This window comes from Camelus ferus, chromosome 22 (assembly GCF_009834535.1).
Source record: "Camelus ferus isolate YT-003-E chromosome 22, BCGSAC_Cfer_1.0, whole genome shotgun sequence".
NCBI classification, from domain to species: Eukaryota; Metazoa; Chordata; class Mammalia; order Artiodactyla; family Camelidae; genus Camelus; species Camelus ferus.
In genome coordinates, this window is record NC_045717.1 from 26887441 (window position 1) to 26908403 (window position 20963).

Here is a 20963-nt window from a genome sequence, read left to right on the forward strand (position 1 = left end):
CGAGACGCGGGCGACTCCGCTCTGCAGGCTAGAGCGGCGCCCACGTTACATCGCTCTTGGCGGCCGGCCGAGCCGCGCGTGCGCGCATGCCTCAGGGAAGGGGGCCTCCCTGTAAATTAGGCTGGGTTTTGGGTTTCTTTCACCCCTGCTCCGCGGAGACTCGAAGAGCGCAGCGGCTGGTTAGAGACCTAGGGAGGAGACCTCTTTCAAAAAAAGGTGGAGAAACCAAGGCCCAGGGTCCCCTGAGAGCAGTTAGCTTCAAAGCCTGGAGGTCTGGCTTGGCCATTTCCGTTGGGCGCTTTTGGCCAAGTACTTAACCTCTCAAATTATCATCATCATCATCATTATCAATCATCAGTCATCGTCATCATTATTAACGTGCAGATACTAAGTACCGACCTTACAGGCCCAAATGAGACACTGCACTTTAAACACGACCACGCACCTAACAACACATCTAGCTGGCGTTCAGCAGTAATTAGGTGCAATTAGATGCTTACTCATGGGTTCACCGTCGGCCTCCCCTTGGACCCCTCTTTTCTGGGGGCCGCAAATCCACATTTTTATTTCAGCAACTTGGTGCAGGTCAAACAAGTCGCAAGCTCTGTCTGAGGAGCTCCTAACCTCGTGTTACAGCTGCCGGCCGCAGGCCGCGTCTAAAAACAGTGCATTTTAAAATGTAGAATTAGTTGTCAACCTTTGAAAAGGGAGAATTCGCTTAAAGGTCCAGATCTCATAGCCGTCCTAGGAGGCGTCCCCACAAGCAATTCTAGGGGCACTGAATACGGAGAGCGCTCAGAACCTCCCAGAGTGGGACGGGGATGATGGGTCCCCTAATCCCGCTGCGCGATCCAGGAGAGGATGGTGGAGAGAAGGGAACAGCATGAGCAGCGAACGGCGCCCAGAGCCTGGGGGTCCGCAGCTCCAGCCCCGGCCGCCAGGTGGCAGGCTCGAGCCACCGACCTGGAGGCCAGGCCGGTTTGCTCCCAGCTCTGGGGCCTCAGCAAGCAGCAGCTACCGGGAGGGAGGGGGGCTACGGGGGATCTGCCTGACCTGGGCGTCGGGAAGAGGGGCTTTCCAGAGCAGGTGTGGCTCCAGCGGGAACTAACCCTTGAAGAGGAAGAGGGGCAGAGGTGCGTGCGCAGGCAGATCATGGACGGGGAGCTGGACAAGGAGACCTGGATTTTATTTTATCCCAGGGTTGGGGGAGGCACATGACACGGAAAAATGTTTATAAACTGGGGAGAGCTAGGTGCCTAAGCCTCCAGCAGCTGCCAAAAGTGGAAACTGAGGCAGGGACCATTGAGTCCAAAAACAGATTGGAGCTAGAACCAACTGTTCCTGATTTCCACCCCCAGAATTGGCTCATGCGCTCTCCCCAGTTCCTCAGTTGTTTTTTTAAATGTGAAAAGAAAAATGAAACACTTTGAATGATAATTTACATTTTTCAGATACCATTTCCCCCCCACCCAAGCCACACCTTTCTTTGAATCCTGAATCCTCCTGCCTTCTGTGGAACCCCATTTGAGAACAGGCACATTGTGGCTCCTATGGGTGGACTGAGGCAGCCTTCTCCTAACCACCAACTCAGGGCTCGAACCTGGCACTTCTGAGCACTGGGGCAGAGTCACTGTGCCTCAGTTTCCCCATGTGCAAACTGACTGGGATTCGAGCCCTGGGTCTGTGTACTTGTCTGGGGAGGTCTGGCTGGAAGTTCCCAAACAGCCAGGTTCCAGGACATGGGGTGGGCCCAGCAGGTGCGGGTTACAGGAGGACCAGTTGTGCAAATGGAGGTGCAGCCCCAAGAGTGGAACGGGGTGCTGCTGGTGGCCACTCGGGCGGGGACAGGGGTAGGCTGGGCTCTGGGGGCAGGCCAGCTGGACTGCAGCCTAGGTTCCTCCGGGCTTCTCCCTCCTCTCCTCCCCTCCCCCTTCTCCCCTCCCCAGGGACCCAGCTCAGCCAGGCTGCTGTGTGAGGTCAGAGGTCACCCCACCCCCAGCCTGGTTCCGGAATGAGGACAGACCAGTTGTGTCAGAAGGGCAGGGCGAAAGCCACGCTTTGGGGGCCTCTCGGACCACCCAGTTGCCAGACCTCCTTGGTGCCTGTGTGGCGCCTGCCTGGTCCCAGACCCAGTAAATCCAAGGCCAGGAGGGCGGCAGGAGCAGAAGGGGAGACCGAGGCACAGAGGGCCCCACCGCCTCTGTGTCCATGCCCCACTTTCTTCATCCCTTCCACATTTATTGAGCACCTCCTGTTTGCTGGCACAGGGTGCACACTGCCCCATCTCACACCCTGTGCGCAAGGGGCCCCACCAACAAACCCAGCAGCCTCAGCCTCCGTGGGGTCCCCGGTAAGCTGGGGAGTCAGTAGGTGACTCCAGTGAAAGCCCTCTTCTCTCCCGGGGTCCTCTCATCCAGACCTGCGGCTCTGCCTGGCTCCTGCAGCTCTGTGGATCGTGTTTGGAATGCCACCTCCTGGGATGTTCCCCGGGCCTCCGAACAAGCAGAGGAGGAGGCCCAGGCGGTGGGAGACTCTGCGGGGCTCTGGGAGGCTGGGGAGGAGGTGGGGCCTGAGCCCTCCCTCCTCCTCCCAGAGGCTGTGTGACCTGAGGGCCTCTTCAGCAGAGGAATGAAGACGCTGGACTGGCCAATCCAGTTTGCCAAAAGACCTTTTTATTAAAAAAACATGACTTTACTTCCCTGGAGGTGAGGGGCAGGGGGCTGAGAGGCAGGTGGGTTGACTTCTGTCCTCTGACCTCCCCGGCCCCCCAGGCCCACAGAGGCTGGGCCCACGTGGATGGGCCGCGGGGAGGCATGTTCCCCAGGAGAGTGAGTTTTTTTCTCCTCTCTCAGTGCAGACCTGGGGACCGAGCCAGGCAGGAGGGACCGGCCCAGGCCAGCCGTGGCCAGAGCAGGTAGCAGGGGAGCTAGGTGGCAGGAAGCTGGGCCTGCCCACTGTCCCATCGGCCACGCTGACCTTGAGCCCGTCACGTCCGCGGGGTGGGGGTTGGTAAGAGGTGGACGGATGTGGATTGGAACCCATGAAATCTTTTCCAGTCGAAATCCTGTGGTGCTGGTGCTGCTGTTGGAGGCTGAGAGCATGGGGTTTCCGTTCCATGTGTGCTGAGCCCAGGGGTCGCTAACTGCCCCTTGTTCTGGTTTCTTTGGGGCCACATGTCAAGTGTGAAAATGGGACTGAATCACAGGGGGAAGGTTCAGGGGACAGGGTAGACCCCCATCGGGGCACAGACTGCAGGAGCTGCTCCCAGTGGCCGTGGAGGAGCTCTATGGGTTCACCCAAAGAAGGCCAGTGTCCCGCAGCATCCGTTAACCGGCGGCTGAGACGTGGGTGTGATTCCCCAGAGCATGTGTAAAGGCCAAGAGGCAGGCCCGGGGGTGGCCTCCTTGAAGAACCAAAATGAAGCCAGCAATGAGGGGCAGGGGCAGGCAACATGCCCTAGGACTTGGTCAGACAACCCTGGAGCCACCCTGGCATCAGAACCCTGAGGATGGGAGGCCTAGACTAGGGGACCAGGGGACAGGCTGGGGGACCCTGGCCCTGCCACACCTGGGTCCTCCCCAAACCCCTAGAAGGACCATGCATCAGACCCGCACCGAGGCACTAAAGGCTACACCTGCCCACTTTAAAGAGGGTGACGTTGAGGGGGAGGGAGGGGCGTCTCAGACACCACTTAGCTTGGGTCTTCCAGCACTGCTGACATCTGGGTGCTTGTCCTCTGTGGGGGCCGTCCTGGGCACTATGGGGTGTGGAGCAGCCTCCCTGGCCCTACCCCCTTGGTGCCAGCCAGGTGTCCCCCACTTCCTCGTGACAACCACAGATGTCCCTGGACATGGCCCAGTGTCCCCTGAGGGACACAGTCCCCACTGGAGGACCTCTGGGTCAGGCCCTGGGCCTTCTGCCACCAGAACCCAGGGTTGCGGTAGGGTGACACTCAAAGAAAGCAACACAGGAGACATTTTCTGTTAAAAGTCAGAAGTGTTTTGTCTTGTTTTAATATTTCATCAGCTTTACAGGGTTACAATTGTCTTAAATATTTCTGAAGTTTAAATACAATCTGCATAATAATGTTATAAAATGTAAACTTTCAGTGTTCTTTTAAATTTCAAAATCACACTTTTTTTTTTTTTTTTTTGGTCTTTTTTTTTTTTTCTCCCTTTTAATACCTGAATGTTCTGCAAAAACTGAAATAAATTGTCACAGGCTGCCTGGCCGCGACCAGGGCGGGACAGGCTGGGCCCAGCCAGAGGTAGAGAGTAGTTTTACATCTTTTTATTGGAAGGTTTTTTTTTTTTTCCCTTTAACCTGAGTTCAGGCGTGGTCCCCACGCCGGCTGACAAACCCCAGAGAAACTGAAATTTCACATGTCAGAAATGAAAGGCTGAAATTCGTGTTTGCCAAGAAAAAAATGCAAAAGCAAAATTAAGGAAAAGAAAAAAAAAAAAAGGATGGTAGTGGGCAAAATAGCTAACAGTGTGAAAAGTGACTGTACAAACGCACAACTATTACAAACCAACCCGCCACCCCGTGCCCCGTCCCACCCCCCCTAGCCAGACCGCTACAGCCCTGCGCAGGTTTAGAGGTCACGAGGAAGGCTCTAGAGGCAGCCCGTCCAGGAGCATCCCCAGAGCAGGGGAGCCCCTGGGGAGCCCTGCTCCATCCTGAGTCTGGGGGTCCCCACCCTCGCCTTTTTGCTAAGCCCCACCCCTTCCGCAAAGAACAGTGCTCAGCCCCCAGCCCCACCCCAATTTGCATAAGGGGGGGCTGAACTGCACCCCAGAAACCCCCACCAACAGGAGGTGGCGGTGGAGTTGGGATTGCAGGGGCAGGGGCGCTGACGGGGGAGCCCCGCCTGAGGCAAGGCCGCCTGGAGGCCAAGCTCCCACCTGGCCCCAGAGCCCCCAGCGTTGCCACCCGTTCAGGCGCCCCTCGAGGGCCCACGCCCCCACCCGCCCCCTTACAATCATCAGCACCGCACAGCAGGCACACCCTGAGAGTTCGATCCAGGAGGTCCAGTGCCCACAGGACACAACATGACACCCGGTCCCCCGACGCCCATGGACATGCAACACACACACACACAATACACACACACACACACGCACACACGCGCGCGCGCACACACACACACACGGCGAGGCAGGCGGGCCCCCAGGCTCTGGGGCGGAGGCGCCCACGCAGCCTGGGGCTGCGACCCAGCACGGGTACCTGCTGAAGCCCTGCTGCCGGGAGGGGTAGGGGTAGCCGAGCGTGGGTTTTGGCATCAAGAGTCAGACCTGAGGTAGAAAGAAGCTCACAGCAGACACCCCCAGCGCCATGCGGGGGGCAGCGCCCACACTCCCTCCATCCGTCAGGTCGGGGGACAGGAGAGGGAGAAGAGGGGATGCGGGTGGCCAGATTGTGTCTGGGGACAGAAGGACCCCCTCCCACAACGATTGTGCCGCTGCAGCGGAAGATTGGGAGGGGAGAACCTTCCAGAAGAAAAAGCAAGAGGAAAGCCCCGCGCAGCCCCGCCGAAGGCCGGGCACCAGCGACCATGAGACACACGAGAAAGGCGCAAGGGGCTAGGGGCTCCCTCCCGAAGACACACTCCAGCCCCACAGGAAGGCAAGCCCGTGCGAGGCCCACGGGCCGAGGACCAACCCCGGGGTCTCCGAGGCGCCCGGATGATGCCGGGGCGGGGAGGCGGGAGGCTGCCCAGAAGGGGCCCTGCTCCTCCCGGCCTCGTTAGGCTGGGCTCCCTGGGCCCAATTAGAGATGCCAGGCTCACCCTGGGAACCTGAGTTAACCCCCCCTCCCCCAACGCCTCCAGGTCCCTGGCGACCCGGAGGGCAGGTCAGCCAGAAAGCCTCCAGACGTCACCTAGGCTTGGGACAGACGTGCAGCTCCGCTGGTGGGGGCACCATCACTGGCCCTGAACTAAATGCCCTGCCCGGCTGTACAGCTGCATCCACCCTCCACCCTCTGCCCACCGTCTGACCTGGGGGTCCTGGAGGGAGGGGCACCGCCCTTTCTCCGCCTCTATCTAGTTCCTTTAGTTACTGCAGGGCGCTGTGGCTCCCAGCAGCTGCAAAGTTAAGGAGACAAGAATGGGGGGGTGTTCGGGGTGCCATGGCCCCAAAAACCTCGCCCTGAGCTGAGGCCGGCTCACCCCTGTCCCCCAGGATCGACAGTCTCCGAAAGCAGCCCTTTCAGGCCAGAGCCCCCAAGCCGATTCATCCCTGAGACAGGAGCCTGGGGCTGACAGGCGGAGGCCCTCCCAGCACGTTCTCTTCTGAGTTAAGACTTGCTTGCCAGAGACAAGTATGGTGATGCACCATCTACCGCTCAGCATTCCTACCCCATTCCCGCTGACCCCCGGCATGCACCCCCACCCTGGCCTGGCCCACAGCACCTGAGTTCATTGGTTCTGCTGGCTCTAGCCCAGGGATCCAGTGTCCTGCGCCCACCAGCTGCCCACTGCACCACAGGAAACGCAAAAACGAACCCAAATCAGTCATGGGAAAAATAAAAAGGGTGTTACTTTTTTTTTTTTTTTTTTTTGCTTTTTCAAGTCCAGTTTCCCTGAATGAACACAAATATATAGATATATATATCCTTTTTCTAGGTTTGATTCCTCCCCCAAGAATAAAATAGAATATTTACAAAACAAAACCCCCAACCTCTTAAAAACCCTATAGAGTTTGAATTCCTGCTATTTCTTAAAAAAAAAAAAAAAAAACCAACAACAACAAAGTTCCCGAAAGCAACAAGAAAAAAATTTCAGCTGATCTTGGCTCAGGGGTTTCATTCAACACAAGGAGCTGGCTGTGGTGACTGTGTGATGAACAGAAAGAAAAAAAAAAAAAAAAAAAACCAGACAAAAATGAAAAAACACAGTGCAGGGACGTATGAGGTAAACAGGATCTGCCTTATGCTGCAACTGGTCCAAATCAGAAACCACACACCAGCCCATGTGGGTCCACCAGGGCTGCATGAAAGCCCTGGGAAACATCTGTCTTTCTCTTTTCCAATTTCTCTTGCTGTTTTCACAATTCATCTCTCTGCATGTCCAAAACCTGAGTAATTCAAGTGTTCCTTGGTTTTCCCCTGCTTTATTAAATTTTCTTTATATATATATATATGGATATATATATTTCTTTCCTTTTTGGCGTTAGCTGTGGCTCCTCTGTGGAGAGCTCCCCTCCCCACCCGTATCTCCCGCCATCCCGGCCCCTGCTCGGCCCACCTCGACCCCCTGCCCGGTCTGGCGGGCTCCCAGGGTGGGGAGTGTTGCGGTTAAGGCAATGAGTTATTTGAGGTAGAAGTCGTGGGTGTTGAAGACAGCCCCGCTGGCCCGGCCTGGCCGCCTGCGCTGCCGCTGCCGCCGCCGCCGCCGCCGCCGCCGCCGCCGCCGGTCCCACTGTTTCCTCCCCGGCTGCAGCCACTTCCGCCTTTGCTAGGAGCTGAGGGTGGTGTGGAGGCCGGCGGCTGTGCGAACAGCACTCCTGGTGTAAGGACAGGAGGAGAGACAAGTCACAGAGAATTGAAAAGATCGTGTGACAGGATTCCGGAGCACTGTACCCCTGCAAAGTCCCCCCCGGACCTCCTGCGGTCATCAGAGCAACCGAGCTGCTCTGTGTCGACAGCGCCATCTGGTGTCCGATTACTTTTTTTTTTTTTCAGAAGGACTATGGAGACATCACTTGCAATAGGACACAACACATGATACATATTTCTGAGCACCGGGCCCAGTACAGGACGCAGACTCGGGTCTCACGAGAGCCAAGCAGACCACGTCCAGGGGCAACCAGGACTCTGGGGAGACTGGTAAGGTGGGCACGGGGGCTGGGCGGTCTCACCTGTGTACATGACTCCGTTAATCTCTACTGACATGCTAATACTGCTGCTGCCGTTGGTGCTGGCCAGGCTTGCAGCCGAGTCCGGGCGACTCTCGGAGGCTGCGGGAAGAAGCAAAACCTCCGTTTGCAGTCATGAAGCCAGCGGTGCAACGATCTGCATCACGCAGGTCAACCCCGCCAGATGTGACACATCACAAAGCTACAGGCTGGCTCTATCCCCAGCGCACAGACACTCAATAAACGCTTGCTTAATATGAATGTAGTTGTCTAAAACTTACTTTTTAAAAAACATTTTAAAACAATTTTGGGGGGATGTTATTAGGTTTTATTCATTGATTTATTTTAATGGCGGCACTGGGATTGAACCAGGACCTCGTGCACACTGAGCTTGCAAGCTACCCCTGAGCTGCACCCTCCCTCGAGGTGTTCTGTCTTGAAAGAGATTGCCAGTTTGTCACCTCCTTACACACCCACCAGCAGGACGCCCCCATCCTGACCAACTCTTGGTATTATCAGACTCTGATGGGTAGGAGCCAGTATCCGCTCGTTCACTTGCAGATCCCCAGCCAGATGGAGGGGACCCGAACACCTTTTCCTAAGAATCTGCTGGTCATTGCTGCCCATGTCTTCCCTGGCCTGCCTGCCTTTCCTTCTTATTGCTCTGTAGACGCACTTTGCACGTGTTGGCTGTGAGGCCCTTATCCTGTTCCACACGCAGGAAGCACAGGGGCTGTGAGCTGCGGCGCTACCTTGGCTGCTGATCCGGATGCTCATGGGCAGCTGGGCCGTCATGGCCAGCAGGTTCTGCTGCAGCGCACGCTGCACTAGCCGCTGCTGCTCCTCCGCCACCAGGGCCATCTTCTTCTCAGGAGGCTCCCCGGACTCCAGCTTCTCCCGGAGCTGCTCCAGGGCAGCTGCCTGCGCCGCCACAGCCGCCTGGGCTGCTACCGCCTGGGCTGCCACCACGGGGTGGCCCGCCAGGGGGACCGGCAGGCGGCTGGCAACCGCGATGGGGACAGCTGCGTCCTCCTCTAGACAGGAGAGAGGAGGGGTTGGTGGCCAGAAGGGAACAGAGGTGGCCCAGTCCCTGCCTTCTACCCAAGGTAAGAACACCTCCACGGATGGGGCGCTCACCCCCTCTCCAGGCAAGGGGATGCACTTCTCAGCAGACACAGGTGCCAGACCTTTTCTAATGTCGGGCTGGTATCAGACACCGTCGTAACAGTGATACAGGTCATGACAACGCTAGTATAACGGTACCACGGCACTACTTAGACACCAGTACCTCCATCTCACTGCTAAAGAAAACTGAGGCTCAGAGAGCGTGGGCAACTTCCTTAAGGTCAGGGAGCTGGAGAGAGGCTGAGCCGGCACTAGAACTCATGCGGCCCAGCTCCAGAACCAGCCCCTAACCATTCCCCTGTCACGCAGCTGAAACAAATGTCCCCACTGCTCCCAACCACCGATCCCACTGAGACCGGCTGTCTCTTCTTCTCCCGCCTCTTCCACCTGTGTCTGTCCCATTGCCCGGTGCTGCCTCTCCATGCTGGGTCCCCACGCCGACTTTTGCAGCTGCACTCCTCCTGTAGTGTCCGCAGCTCTCCCTGCTGGTCTCAGCTGAAAGGCCACCTCCTCAGGAGCCCGCTGGGACTCGCTCCCGCAGGTCAGAACCCTCTCTCCCATCCCCCAGTTTTCCCCAGCTCCACCACAGGGCCTTGCGTATGGTGGTGCCTAATAACATTCCCAGGTATCGCTGGAACCCCCCCAAGGCTGGGCGGTAGACTGAGGCCCACAGAGGAGCGAAAGAGCTGACAATAGACCCATTCACCTCCGATCTGGCCAGCCCCAAATTTTCAGGGTCCTGTGAGGATCATCTCGGATCCCCAGACCAAGGCTGGGAATTAGGGGGTCACAGCCCACGTAGATGAGAAACAGGAACTCGGGATAGGTGCGACAGCCTGCTTGAGGCTGTGCCCCAACATGTGCTGCTGGTGCTTCTGTGTTAGGAAAGGTTCAGAGGCTTGGCAGGAGAAAAGACTGTGATCGACTGGTGATGTCTGCCATGGATGCGGACTAGGGTTGGTGGGGCTCTCTGTCAGGTAGCTGTAAACCCAGGCCTTATGTCGGCTAGGCATTTTACACACTGAAGTCTCCCCAACCACTCTACAGAGAAGGTGTAATTTCCTAGACTTTACCTGTAAGGAAAGCTGGGCTCAGAAAGGGGCAGTCAGCTGCCCAGGGGCACTGAGCAATAGCTCCAGAGACGGTTAAAGGGTCAGTCTGATTGACAGACCCATGCTACCCTCTTGGTATCTGCTGAAACAGTGCATTAAGGATTCTACAGCTCACAGGGGAAAAAAATACAGTGATCAACTAGTAACGTCTGTCATGTGCAAGGGGCTAGAACACATAATAGCAACTAAAAGCAGCATCCACAGACAGAAGACTGGGCCACTGCTACAACGAACGATTAGCAATGCCTGCTGGGGGATCTGAAATAGATGCAGTGCTAAACTAATAATGTCTGCTTCAGTGTAGACTGGGAAAACAGCAATCAACCAGTAATGTCTGCCATGGACACAGGAAGGGAAAACTGCTTGATCTGCAATGTTTGCTTTGGCATCAAACTGGGGGGGAAAACCTATTGATTCGTGATGTCTGCCAAAGGCACACATTTAGGGAAAATAAATTGGTTAGTGATGTCAGCCTGCTGTGGGCCTGGGGCTGGGAAGATGGCCATTGATTAGTGATGTCTGCCAGAGGCATAGCACTGAAAATTTGGCCGCCCTCTTCCACACCAACTCTGAGGGTTATCATTCCGGTTACCCAGAGAGGAGAAAGGCGGCTCCTTCGCCCTGGGGCCAAACCGCCAGGCTGAAGCTGAGTCGAGGCCAGGCCCCAGGACCCGTGCTGCCCTCACCTTTCTTGATCTTGGGGGCTGGGGTGATGGAGCTGCCGTTGGTGCTGGCGGCCAGGCCCAGGGAGGGCACGGGCAGCTTGGGCGAGGAGAGCATGCTGTGGGCCCCGCCTGGCGAGTAGGCGAACAGGGAGCCCCCGAAGCTCTGGCGCCGGCCCTCCCGTCGGTTGCTGTCGATGGCCGCCTGCAGCTCGTTGGGGCTGCTGAGGCCACGCTTCTCACACTCGTAGGGATACAGGTACTTCATGTACCTGCGGGCAGGGGCGGGGGCAAGATGGCACCGGGGATGCTGCTGGGATCCGCAAAGCTCCCTTCCCCACCACACATCCCCACCCGGGAAGCACTTGGCAGCTGCCCGAGCCAGCCGCTGCTGGGCACTCACTGGGTCCGCAGGGTGAAGGCAGCGCTGGTGATGGACGTGGGCAGGTTGAGGCCCTTGGTGATCTCGCGCCATAGCTTCTTGTTGATGACCTCCACCAGGCCGCCCTTCTCCGTCACCAGCACGTACAGCATGAACAGGTCGAGTACCTGCTTGGCCATGATGGGGATGCGGTTCACGGGCGTCCCTGCGGGGAGGGGCGCGGGTGCGGGTCAGGTCGGGTGCCGTTGCCTGTGGCCCCTCGGTACTGCCAAGGTGGGGCGGGTCCCTCTCTGGGGGCCATCCTGGGCAGCGTGGGGGGTGGAGCAGCCTCCCGGCCCCACCCACTGGACACCAGCAGCCGCTGGTCATGACAACCACCGATGTCCCAGATGATGCCCCTGTCCCCTGGGCTCAGGGTCAACCAGGTGAGACCCCTGCTTGGGAGAGCCCTGAGGAGGCAGCTCTGCCTCAGTTTCCCCATCAGTGAGCTGGGCTCACGCTGATCTCACCCTGGGGGAGGGGGAAGGTGCTTTGTGCCAACCTGGCCCCCCCCACCAAGCAGGAGAAACACAGCGTTTGTTATTCCTGCAAAACCAGGACAGCTGCCAAACAACTCTGCTGTGTTCCCAGAGGCCTGCTCCCTCCAGGTCCCCGAGGGCTTTGCAGTGGGGGAGGGAGGGCTTGGTTAATCCACTTCCCAGCTGAGAGAGTGGGGAGGTGGGCCAGCCCAGGGAGGGAGGCTCCTCCCAGCAGACAGGCCTGCCCCCTCTCCCACCCACCCTGATGCTCCAAGCCTCTACACAGACGCTCCTAGCCTCAGCTCTCAGCTCAGCCTGCCAGCCACCTGCCTGGCTGTGCATGGAGAAGCCCCCGTTTAAACCTCCCTCCCTGGCAGTGAAACTCCAGGTTTACTGTCTGTGCCCCAGCCCACTGTCCTGCCAACATGGGGTCCCCGGTGCCCAGCCTGGCAAACAGCAGGCGCTCAGTAAACAACAAGGGAGGCTGATGGGCCCATATCCCAGCCTGAGGGGCACGCCTGCCGCTCCTGCAGAGATGGCAAAAAGGAGACCCCAGCACGGGGTCTGCTGGAGAAATGACCAGCTCGTGTGAGGGGCCGGCTCCCTGCCCCTGGCCTGGACGATGCCCTGTACCTGGGCCCCTGGTTCCTGGTCCCCCCCCGAAGCCGGACATCCCGGAACCACCTCCTGCCACCTTGGCTGCTTCTGGGCCCTTCCCAGGTTGCAAAATTGCCAATGAACGAAGATAGCTTGGAGAGGATGGAGGAAGATGGGCCTGACCCCTACCTTACCCACTTCATTTTTCAGCCCAGGAAGGGAGAGCAAAAGGCATCACCGAGTGTCAGCGGCACACTCGGCCCCAGAAGCACCCACAGTGCCCGCCCAGCCAGCCCACCCAGGACATGGGTTCAGGCTCTGCGCTGGGAAAAAGAATAGAAGGAATCACACCAAAGGTCCTCCTGGGACCCTGCCCTGGCTCTGCAGCAGGCAGGGCCTGGGCGGATGTTTATAGAAGGAGCAGGGGCTGGGAGAGCACAGAGAGGCACTGATAGAGGAAGGGTGGAGAGGGCGTCTCGGAGACGTAGGAGGGTGGGGTGCAGGCAGGACCCCTCCTCCACTTCCAGCCCCCAGGGAGGGCGTCACAGAGACGTAGGAGGGCAGGCGCAGGCAGGACCCCTCCTCCACTCCCAGCCCCCAGGGAACTCTGAGAGATGCCCAGTTGGAGGCTTTCTGCTCTGTCGTGTGGGGAGAAAACTACTTTCCCTTTGGAGGACAGGGGAAGGGGCTTGTGGAGTGCATGACACAGTGTCCAGACTCTCGGCCCCAGTGCCCCCATCCCAGTTACAGAAGGGGGAGTTCGAAAGGACGGCAGAGAAGAGAGGGCCTTGGAGCTGGGTTTTGAGGGATGCATAGGAGTTTGTTATAGCTGCCCTCCAGGAGCACAGTGGCTTGGTAAGGGAGACATTGCTGGACACAGACCCATGAAGCCCTGTGTGGCCAAGGGGGCCCCATGGTGGGGGGTCGGGGAGCAGGGGGCTCAGCAGGTGTGAGCGGGATGATAAAGGGCCGTGGGGGATCTGACCACACGGCGGTGGGGGGTGGGGGTGGCACGTCTGGCCGAGTTGGGCTGGGCTGGGCGATAACAGGAGGCCCCCCTAGGACTGGTCTGGCCTCCTCCACCCCCAGCACAGGAGGGGTTAACGTGGAGGCTGAAGCCCCCTCCCCTTTCATCTCCTTCCCTTCCGGCCTGGGCCTGGCTGGGCCTGTGTTTACAGAAGCTGCTAGCAGGGAGGGGCAGGCAGAGGCCCTGGACAAAGAAGCCGCCAGCCTGGCCCCTGCAACCCCCCTGCAACAGCCAGTAGACCCTGCAGCCCCCAAACCCCACCCCTTCCTGCCTCTGTGGCTCTGAGGCCGGGTCCCCTGTCCCTTCTCCGGGCCTCAGTTTCCTTCCCTCAACAGCTGGGACTGTAATGACGACGAGTGTGGAGGCGTCAGGGAAATGAGCCTCACCCTGCAGTGTGTGTGCCTAGGACCCCTGAGCTGAGTGGCTGGCGATGACAGACCCGAGGACTGTCCCGCTGTCCTCTCTGGGCCTGGCTTGCACCGAATGCCCCTGGACACCCACCCAGACCAGTCCCTGCTCCTCATGCCTGGCCTCTGTCCCTGGTCTCCTCACTGTCCTCAAGGCCACATCTGACATCTGCCTCACCCTGGACCCTGCGGGGTAGGGGGTTGGGGACAGAGGTGGCTCGGGCCTAGTACACTGTTGGTGCTTAATAACTGTGGCCCCAGACAACAAGGTCCCACTGTACAGCACAGGAAATGTGCTGTAATACCTTGTAATGACCTATAGTGGAAAAGAACATGAAAAGGCGTATGTATCTACATACGTATGGCTGAATCCCTATGCTGTGCACCAGAAACTAACACAATGTTGTAAACCAGCCGTACTTCAATAAAAACAAACAACTGTGGCCCCAGCACGTCCAGGGCACTGCCACAGTGGGGACTGTCTGTGGTGCATCTTACCGACGTGGGAACTGAGGCCGGGACTGGGAGCAGGGGAGGCGCCGGGGCCCGAACCTCCCCCCAGCAGCTGCAGAAACGCCAGTCTCTGGCCCGCGGGAAGCTTCCGCCCTGCTGCCCCGATGCCCACCTGCTGGCCTGGGAATCCAACCCTGTTCCCCAGACACAGGTGTCCCAGTGTCCTGGCCCTGGGGGATCCTGGGAGGCGGAACTCCATCTCACCCCTGTCTCAGCAGCGAGGGAGGGAGCCTGGACTGTCAGCTCTGGGTTGGGACCCTGGGACCCCACCACTACCCAAGGATTTACCCCTTAGAGTCTCACAGCTATGCCTCCCCCATCAGACCCGCAGGACTGGGCCGTGTCTCACCCATCAGACCCGCAGGGCTGAGCTGTGTCTCCTCTGTCAGATACTCACGGCAGGGCCGTGTCTGCCCGCCTCATATATCTCTTGGATGCCTCCAGCCATAAGGAACTCACTCACTGCCCCGCGGACACACCTGCCCGGGGCTGTGGCCAGCAGGACCCCCTCCCGCGTGTTCACTCCTGGTGGGCGGGCAGGCCTCACCTCGCTTCTGCATGAAGCTGAACAAGTCATCCAGGAACTCCTTCCTCTTGGGGTCCCCATCCAGTTCGTAGAGCTGCAAGGGCAGGGAGGGGATGGGTTAGTTGGTGCGAGTTTGGGGGTGGGCACCACATCCACATCTCAAGCAGAGTCAACCGACAGGGCAGGGGCAGTCCCGGCCCCAGTGCCCCTGGCCACTGCCAGAGTCCAAACATCCCCCGAACCCCCACTGAGCAGACAGTGAGCCTGCCCCCGCCTTCAGTTGAGGACACCTGTCCAGGGGCAGCCATAACAGCTGACCGCATGCTCAGATTTCTTCTCTCATGGTCTGGTGACCAGACGTCCGAGATCAAGGTTTCCCAGAGCTGTGCTCCCTCTGGAGGCTCTAGAGGAGGGTCCTCCCTGCCTCTAGCTTCTGGGGGCCCGGGTGTCCTGGGCTCACGGCTGCGTCACCCCAGTCTCTGCCTGTCTTCCCAGAGCTTCACCCTGTGTGCCTGTGTCCAAATCTCCCTCTCCTTCTGGGACACCACTCGCTGGCTCTCGGGCTCCCTCAGCTCCATCCTCAACTAAAGCCATCTGCAAAGACCCTGCTCCCAAGTTATGTCCTGTTCACAGGTACCCAGAGCTCAGCCTTAAACATACAACTTTGAGGGGACACAATGCATCCCCCCCAATACAGTGGCATCGAGAGGACAGTGGATGTCCCAGGACCGTCCGCTGGGTCACATGCATGTGCCTCTGAGAGGCGGCCCATTTTGCAGAAGAGGAAGAAAGGCAGGCCTGAGACCAGAGCTGGGACTGTCAGGGACTCTCAGTCTAGGCTTGGGAGTCTCAGGGGGACAGGGGGTCCAGTCTCACTGGCCATAAGCGCGCAGGTGCTGGCGGGCAGGGGAAGCCAGCAAGGATAATTAGAGAGCAAATCTGAGGTGGTAGGGGAATTTGCCCAGGAGGGGCAGTGCAAATAGCAGGCTTCAAATTAAGCTCTGGGGAATGAGGCCCCAGTGGCCGCCTGCGTACAGACGGCAGGGCCACGAGGAGCCTTGAAACCACCAGTTTGCCCCGGCCGGGAGACTCCATCATCAAGGCCCAAGAACACACCGACCCCCTGCTGCACAGGACACACTCAGGCCCGGGGAGGCAGGGTCCTCGGGGCCGCTACCCCTCAGCCATCCTTCCCCTCTCTGGGTCTCAGTTTCCCCATCTGTGTAATGGAGGCAAAGCAGGGCCTGCAGGGCATGGGCTCAGGGAGCCAGAAGCCCTGACTTGGGTGGTCGAGACTGGGCCTTTGTCTCCGCCCTGCCCAAGCCAGGCTGGCCAGCTGCATTCCTGCAGTGATTTATGGTGGCCAGGGAGGCCCCATATTTCCCCCTGCCTGAGGGGTGTGGGGCCTGCAGGTGGACGTTCCCATGGGCGGGCACCCACTGGGTCTCCTCCACCACCCCTGCCCCGTCCCGAGCTCTCCCTGCCCCCCAGGGCCCCCCAGCACTGTGTGCGCCCCTCAACCCACTCCCCCTACCCCCGGCCCCTTTGGCAGAGCCACACGATTTACACACCGCTTAGGGCTCCTGTCCTGTGCCTGGGTAGAATGTCGGAGATTCTGTCTGTCTTCTTCCCAGGGGCAAAAACAGGGCCAAGCACATTGTAGTCACTTAATAAATGTTCGTTAAATGAACCCTGATTCTCTGGACCCCAACGTGGGCCGAGAAGCGCAGAGGAGAGCTCAGACTTGTCAGGAAAGTGCCCCAAATTCACAGCCGTCCAGAACCTCAGAAAGGGACCTCCTCTGGAAATGGGGTCTGGACAGATGCTGTTACTTGAGATGAGGTCCCAGAGTAGGGTGGGCCCTGAATCCAGGGACAGGTGTCCTTCTGAGAGGGGACACAGACACATGGGGAAACGGAGGCAGAGACGGGAGGGAGGCGGCCACAGGCCGGGGGATGCTCGGAGCCCCCAGGAGCTGGAAGAGGCTGGAAGGGCCCTCTACTGGAGCCTGGTAAGGGAGCGTGGCCCTGCCACATCCTGAGCTCACACGTCTCCAGAACCGTCGCCAGAACCGGGAGAGTAAATCTCTGCTGTTCTAAGCCGCTAAGTTTGTGGTCACTTGTTACAGCCACTCCAGGAAGCTCTCATGAGCGGCAGTGACCCTCGGGCCCTTCCTGACAAGGGAGTGACCCATGTGGAGGGGGTCTACCCTGCCGGCACCCTTTTCCCTGGCCAGGCTGCCACAAGAGATCGTGGTGGCCCTCCTGCCTCAGTTTCCCCATCCTTCAAGAACGGTGGGCGACAAACACAATAGCTTCCCCTGAGCTCCCACGACCATCAGGACCCCCATGTTCCCAGCGGGGAAACCAAGGCTCAGGGCAGAGAACGGCCGCTGGGGCAGAGGCAGGCTGGCTAGTGGGGCCATCAACCCCCAGACCAAATGGTGGGAGGGCTGCGGTGGCATGGCCAGTCCCCCATGGGGCTGGAGCATTGTGCGGGGCCATAAAGGGGGTGGGCCGGCCCCCAGCTGCTGGTGGAGGAGGCAGCTTTAATGGCCGTTGCTGTGGGCAGCCTACAACAAAGCCAGGCAGTAAAGGCCGCCCCAGCTTTATGGGGCTCTGGCCTCAAAGTTCCGCACCCCTGTGGGGTGTGTCCTGCCCTGACCAGCCGGCCAGGGCGGCCCACCAGGCCCCAGGGATGAGGGAATAGGGGACGGTGCCCAGGCCCCCCATGGTGGTGTCCAGTTCCATGTGAGCCACTAGGCCTGGCTGCCTGTCCTCACAAGGCTCTGGAGCCACACAGCTGGGCCACAACACGTCCCGGGCCACGCCCAGGCCTGGGTCCCACCTGGGTGCTCTGGCTGAAACCCTGCCCCTTTCAAGATGGACCAGGAGGCACTAACATCGGTGCTGCAAAGCCAGGCTGGAGACTGGGCAGGACTTCAGGAAACCCCTCCCTGGGGCTGAGGCCTGAGATAAACTGCCCCACCAGCTCCCTCCCCACAGCCTGATCTCCCTGGGGCCCCTGGGCACTGTGAGCATGGGTCACGCTCTGCTCCCGCCTGTTCTCAAGACCCTCCTCCCCGCAGCCTCCAGGTCCGGCGGGACCTGCCCGGTCCGCTTCCCTCTGACCTCTCACCGGCCTTCTCGCTGCTTCTCAAACCCGCCAGGGGCGACGGTAGCACCTCCAGGCCTTTGACCCGCCAGCTCCTTGTGCCTGGAATGCCGCTCCTGGCTCTGCCCACAGGTCTCTACTCAAACGTCGCCCTCTAGGGAGGCCCCCACCCAACCAGCGGGCACTGTGTTCTCAGTTGGAGCACATTCACCAATGATGGGCGACACGCACCCCGCTATCCCCCCGAGAGCCTCCGGGATTTGGTCGGTTGGGCTCCCAGTGTCTAGAATTGGCACACGGCAAATGCTTGCTAAATGCTCGTCAGGTGGACCTTGACCGTGCAGTGCCACGCAGGGATGGGACCCTCATCCTTTCCCAACTCTGAGATGTGTCCATGCGGGACCCATGCTTTGGGTCAGCTGCGTCCTGGCATCGGTGTGGGGTGGGGGGGCTGGAGTCTGCCCTGCGACCCTGGGCCCACCCCACCCTTCCCAAGCCTTGCCTATCAAGTGAGGACAGAACCTCGAAAATGTGGGATGTGGGTGTGCAGGCCCCCGCAGGTGCTCCCAAGAGTTTCCACCTGCAGGGCGGGGTCGCCGGGACATGCCAGGCCGGCACCCTGTGGCCCCCCCACCCATCTTAGGGTTGGTGGGGCTCCCACCCCGTGAAGGAGGGTGACCTTCGAACAACGACCGAGGCTGGGCCAATCGTGTCTGTCCTACCGCCCGCACCGCCCAGGCCACCGAAGGGAAACTCAGGCACAGGCCAGGCACGGCGAAGGCCCCATCTGGCCCTCAGCAGCCAGAGGGGCCCTCCCGGGCAGCCTGAGCAAGACCTTCCCCTGCCCTCCAGTCTCCCATGGCTCCCCTTGGGCCCTGTCATGCTTTCTGAGCACATCACACAGGACCTCACCTCAGGGCCTTTGCACCAGCTGCTCCTTCCTCTGGAATGCAGTTTCCCAGAGCCCGCATGGCTCCCTCCCCGCCACCTCCCACCTCTCCTCCTTGCCCCCTGATCCCTCCTCTGCCTCAGTTTCCTTCGCAGCTAAGGCACCAGCCAGCCTCACTCCACACACCGATTTCTCAGCAGACACGCGAGAACACATGGTGGACAATGAACACTAAAGTCCGCGTCCCCACACGCGCCTTGCTCTGGGCCCAGTGCTGGCTGGAGGGGGAGGCCGGAGGGTGAAGGAGGGGGGACCCCGGTGGGACACCCCCAACAGAGGGCGGAGGGCCAAGTCGTCCAGGAGGAAGAGATGAAGGGGGCTGCTGGGTTCAGGCAGTGGGCGGGGGAGGGGCGGGAGGAAACCGTCGGGTGACCAGCCCCTCCCCCAAGTGCTTGAGGGGCAAACAGGAAATTCTTGTTTGTGGCGAATGGTGAGCATTATTTTACCACCAAGGCTGCGAGAAAGTGGGGTTGTGCTGCTGACCAGGCCAAGATAACCCTGGGCGGGGTGGGGGGCTGCAGCCACCCTGCAGGGACAGTGGCCCCTCAGGGCCCCACCTGCCAGCCTGGAGGCCAGGGCAGGGCCCAGGTTTGCAGGGGGGAGGGGTGCCACCTGGGCTGCACGCGGGAGACCCCTCCTGGGCAGTGGCCCCTCCTGGGCAGTGGCATCCGGCCATCCCCAGCCTGTCCCCAGCCTGCATGGGGCCCAGGGTAGCGTCCAGCCCAAGGCAGAGGGGCCCTGGCTGTAAAGCAATCACCCGCCCCAGGGCCCCCGGGGAGGACCTTTGCCCCCTTAACGGTGTCTGCTCAGGCCCCCTCCCGGCGCCCTGGCGGCTCCAAAGTCCGCGGGGCCCCACCTTGGACAGACGAGGCCACCAGACTGGCAGGGGGACTCCAGGAGTGAGGCCTCTGTCCTTGGACGGCAGAGACAGGGACCAAACTCCGGAGGAACCGGGAGGGTTCGGGGGACCGGCCAGCCCCCAGCCCCGCAGAAGGACAACTTCTCTGTGGCAGACACAGAGGTGGCAGACAGGTTTAAAGAGGCACGTTTTTCACGGGCTTGTGGGGAACGAGAAACAGACATCTTCCCTGACGGCCAGAACGGCGGGAACAGACAGGCGCCGTCGCACGTGGGGACCTTGGGGGCCCTGCTAGAACCCCCGCCCTCAGATGGGGTCCGGGAAGGGACCAGGGATGAAGGGAGGAGTGAGGCCACGGGCAGGCTGGGCGCAGCCCGGGAGGCTTCACGCCCTCATCCCACCTGCCGTCCTGGGCCTTTAGAAAATATTCACGGAGGCAAGAGTCACACAACATACACTTCACCATCTTCAAGTAAACGATGCAGGGGCCTCTAGTGCATTCACACTGCAGTGCAAACTTCACCTCTGTCTAGCTCCGGAACGTCCCGTCACCCAGTGGAAGCCCCGTCCCCACCAGCAGCCACCCCCCCACCCCCCCAGCCCTGACAGCCAGGAGCCCCCTCCCCGTGTCTGGGGACTGGCCTGTTCTGGACGCCTCACATCCGTGGAGTCACACGCTGCGTGTCCTCCTGTGTCTGCTTCTCTCCCTGAGCGTCGTGCTCTCAGGGTCCGTCCACGGGGTAACGGGTGTCAGGGCTGCTCTCCTGGTCACGGCCGAGCGACGCTCCCGCGTGTGGAGGGACACCTTTGTTTCTCTGTTCACCGCTGACGGGCGTTTGGGTTATTTCCCCCTTTTGACTATTACTGTGAATCATGCTGCTAAGAACCTGCTGTGTAATAATCTCACTTATTTCTATTCCCACCATGTTTTGGACAAAAGTTGATTCACTGTAACTCCTATGAACAGAATGACACTGCAGGGAAGTCTGCACTGCTGTTTTTTAATCTCCCAACATCCCCTCCCCACCAACACCAAGGGCAGCGTGCGGCCGGCCCCCAGGATCGCCCCCAGGATCGGGGAGCTTTCCGTCTTTACATCAAGATCAGGCTGCAGGGTGGAGGGAACAGCTCGGTGGCAGAGAGCGTGCTTAGCTTGCACAAGGTCCTGGGTTCAATCCCCAGCACTTCTGTTGAAACAAGTAAGTAAACACCTAATTACCCCCCAAAAAACAAAGTCTAATTAAAAAAAAAAAAAGAAGACCAGGCCGTGTCGCCCCTGCTTCGGAGGCCAGACCTCCTGCCTGCGGGCCCGCCTT

At 59.7% G+C, this 20963-nt stretch overlaps 1 protein-coding gene across 6 annotated transcripts in view; it reads right to left on the bottom strand.

The window, feature by feature from the left end:
• Positions 1–4126: 4126 nt before the first annotated feature.
• The window catches only part of ARID3A (AT-rich interaction domain 3A), a 34355-nt gene continuing 17518 nt past the window's right edge, over positions 4127–20963 (bottom strand). For 3 of the 6 annotated variants that reach the window (XM_032466162.1, XM_032466163.1, XM_032466161.1), the window contains exons 4-9: positions 14747–14819; positions 11159–11342; positions 10780–11027; positions 8609–8890; positions 7860–7958; positions 4158–7505 (exon numbers count right to left, since the gene is read on the bottom strand). In XM_032466162.1, the coding sequence (XP_032322053.1) occupies positions 7297–7505; positions 7860–7958; positions 8609–8890; positions 10780–11027; positions 11159–11342; positions 14747–14819 (1095 nt within the window). In that variant the 3' untranslated portion in view covers positions 4158–7296. Of the gene's footprint in view, positions 7506–7859; positions 7959–8608; positions 8891–10779; positions 11028–11158; positions 11343–14746; positions 14820–20963 lie in introns of all 6 variants that reach the window. The other 3 variants (XR_004314391.1, XR_004314389.1, XR_004314390.1) reach the window with 3 other exon arrangements.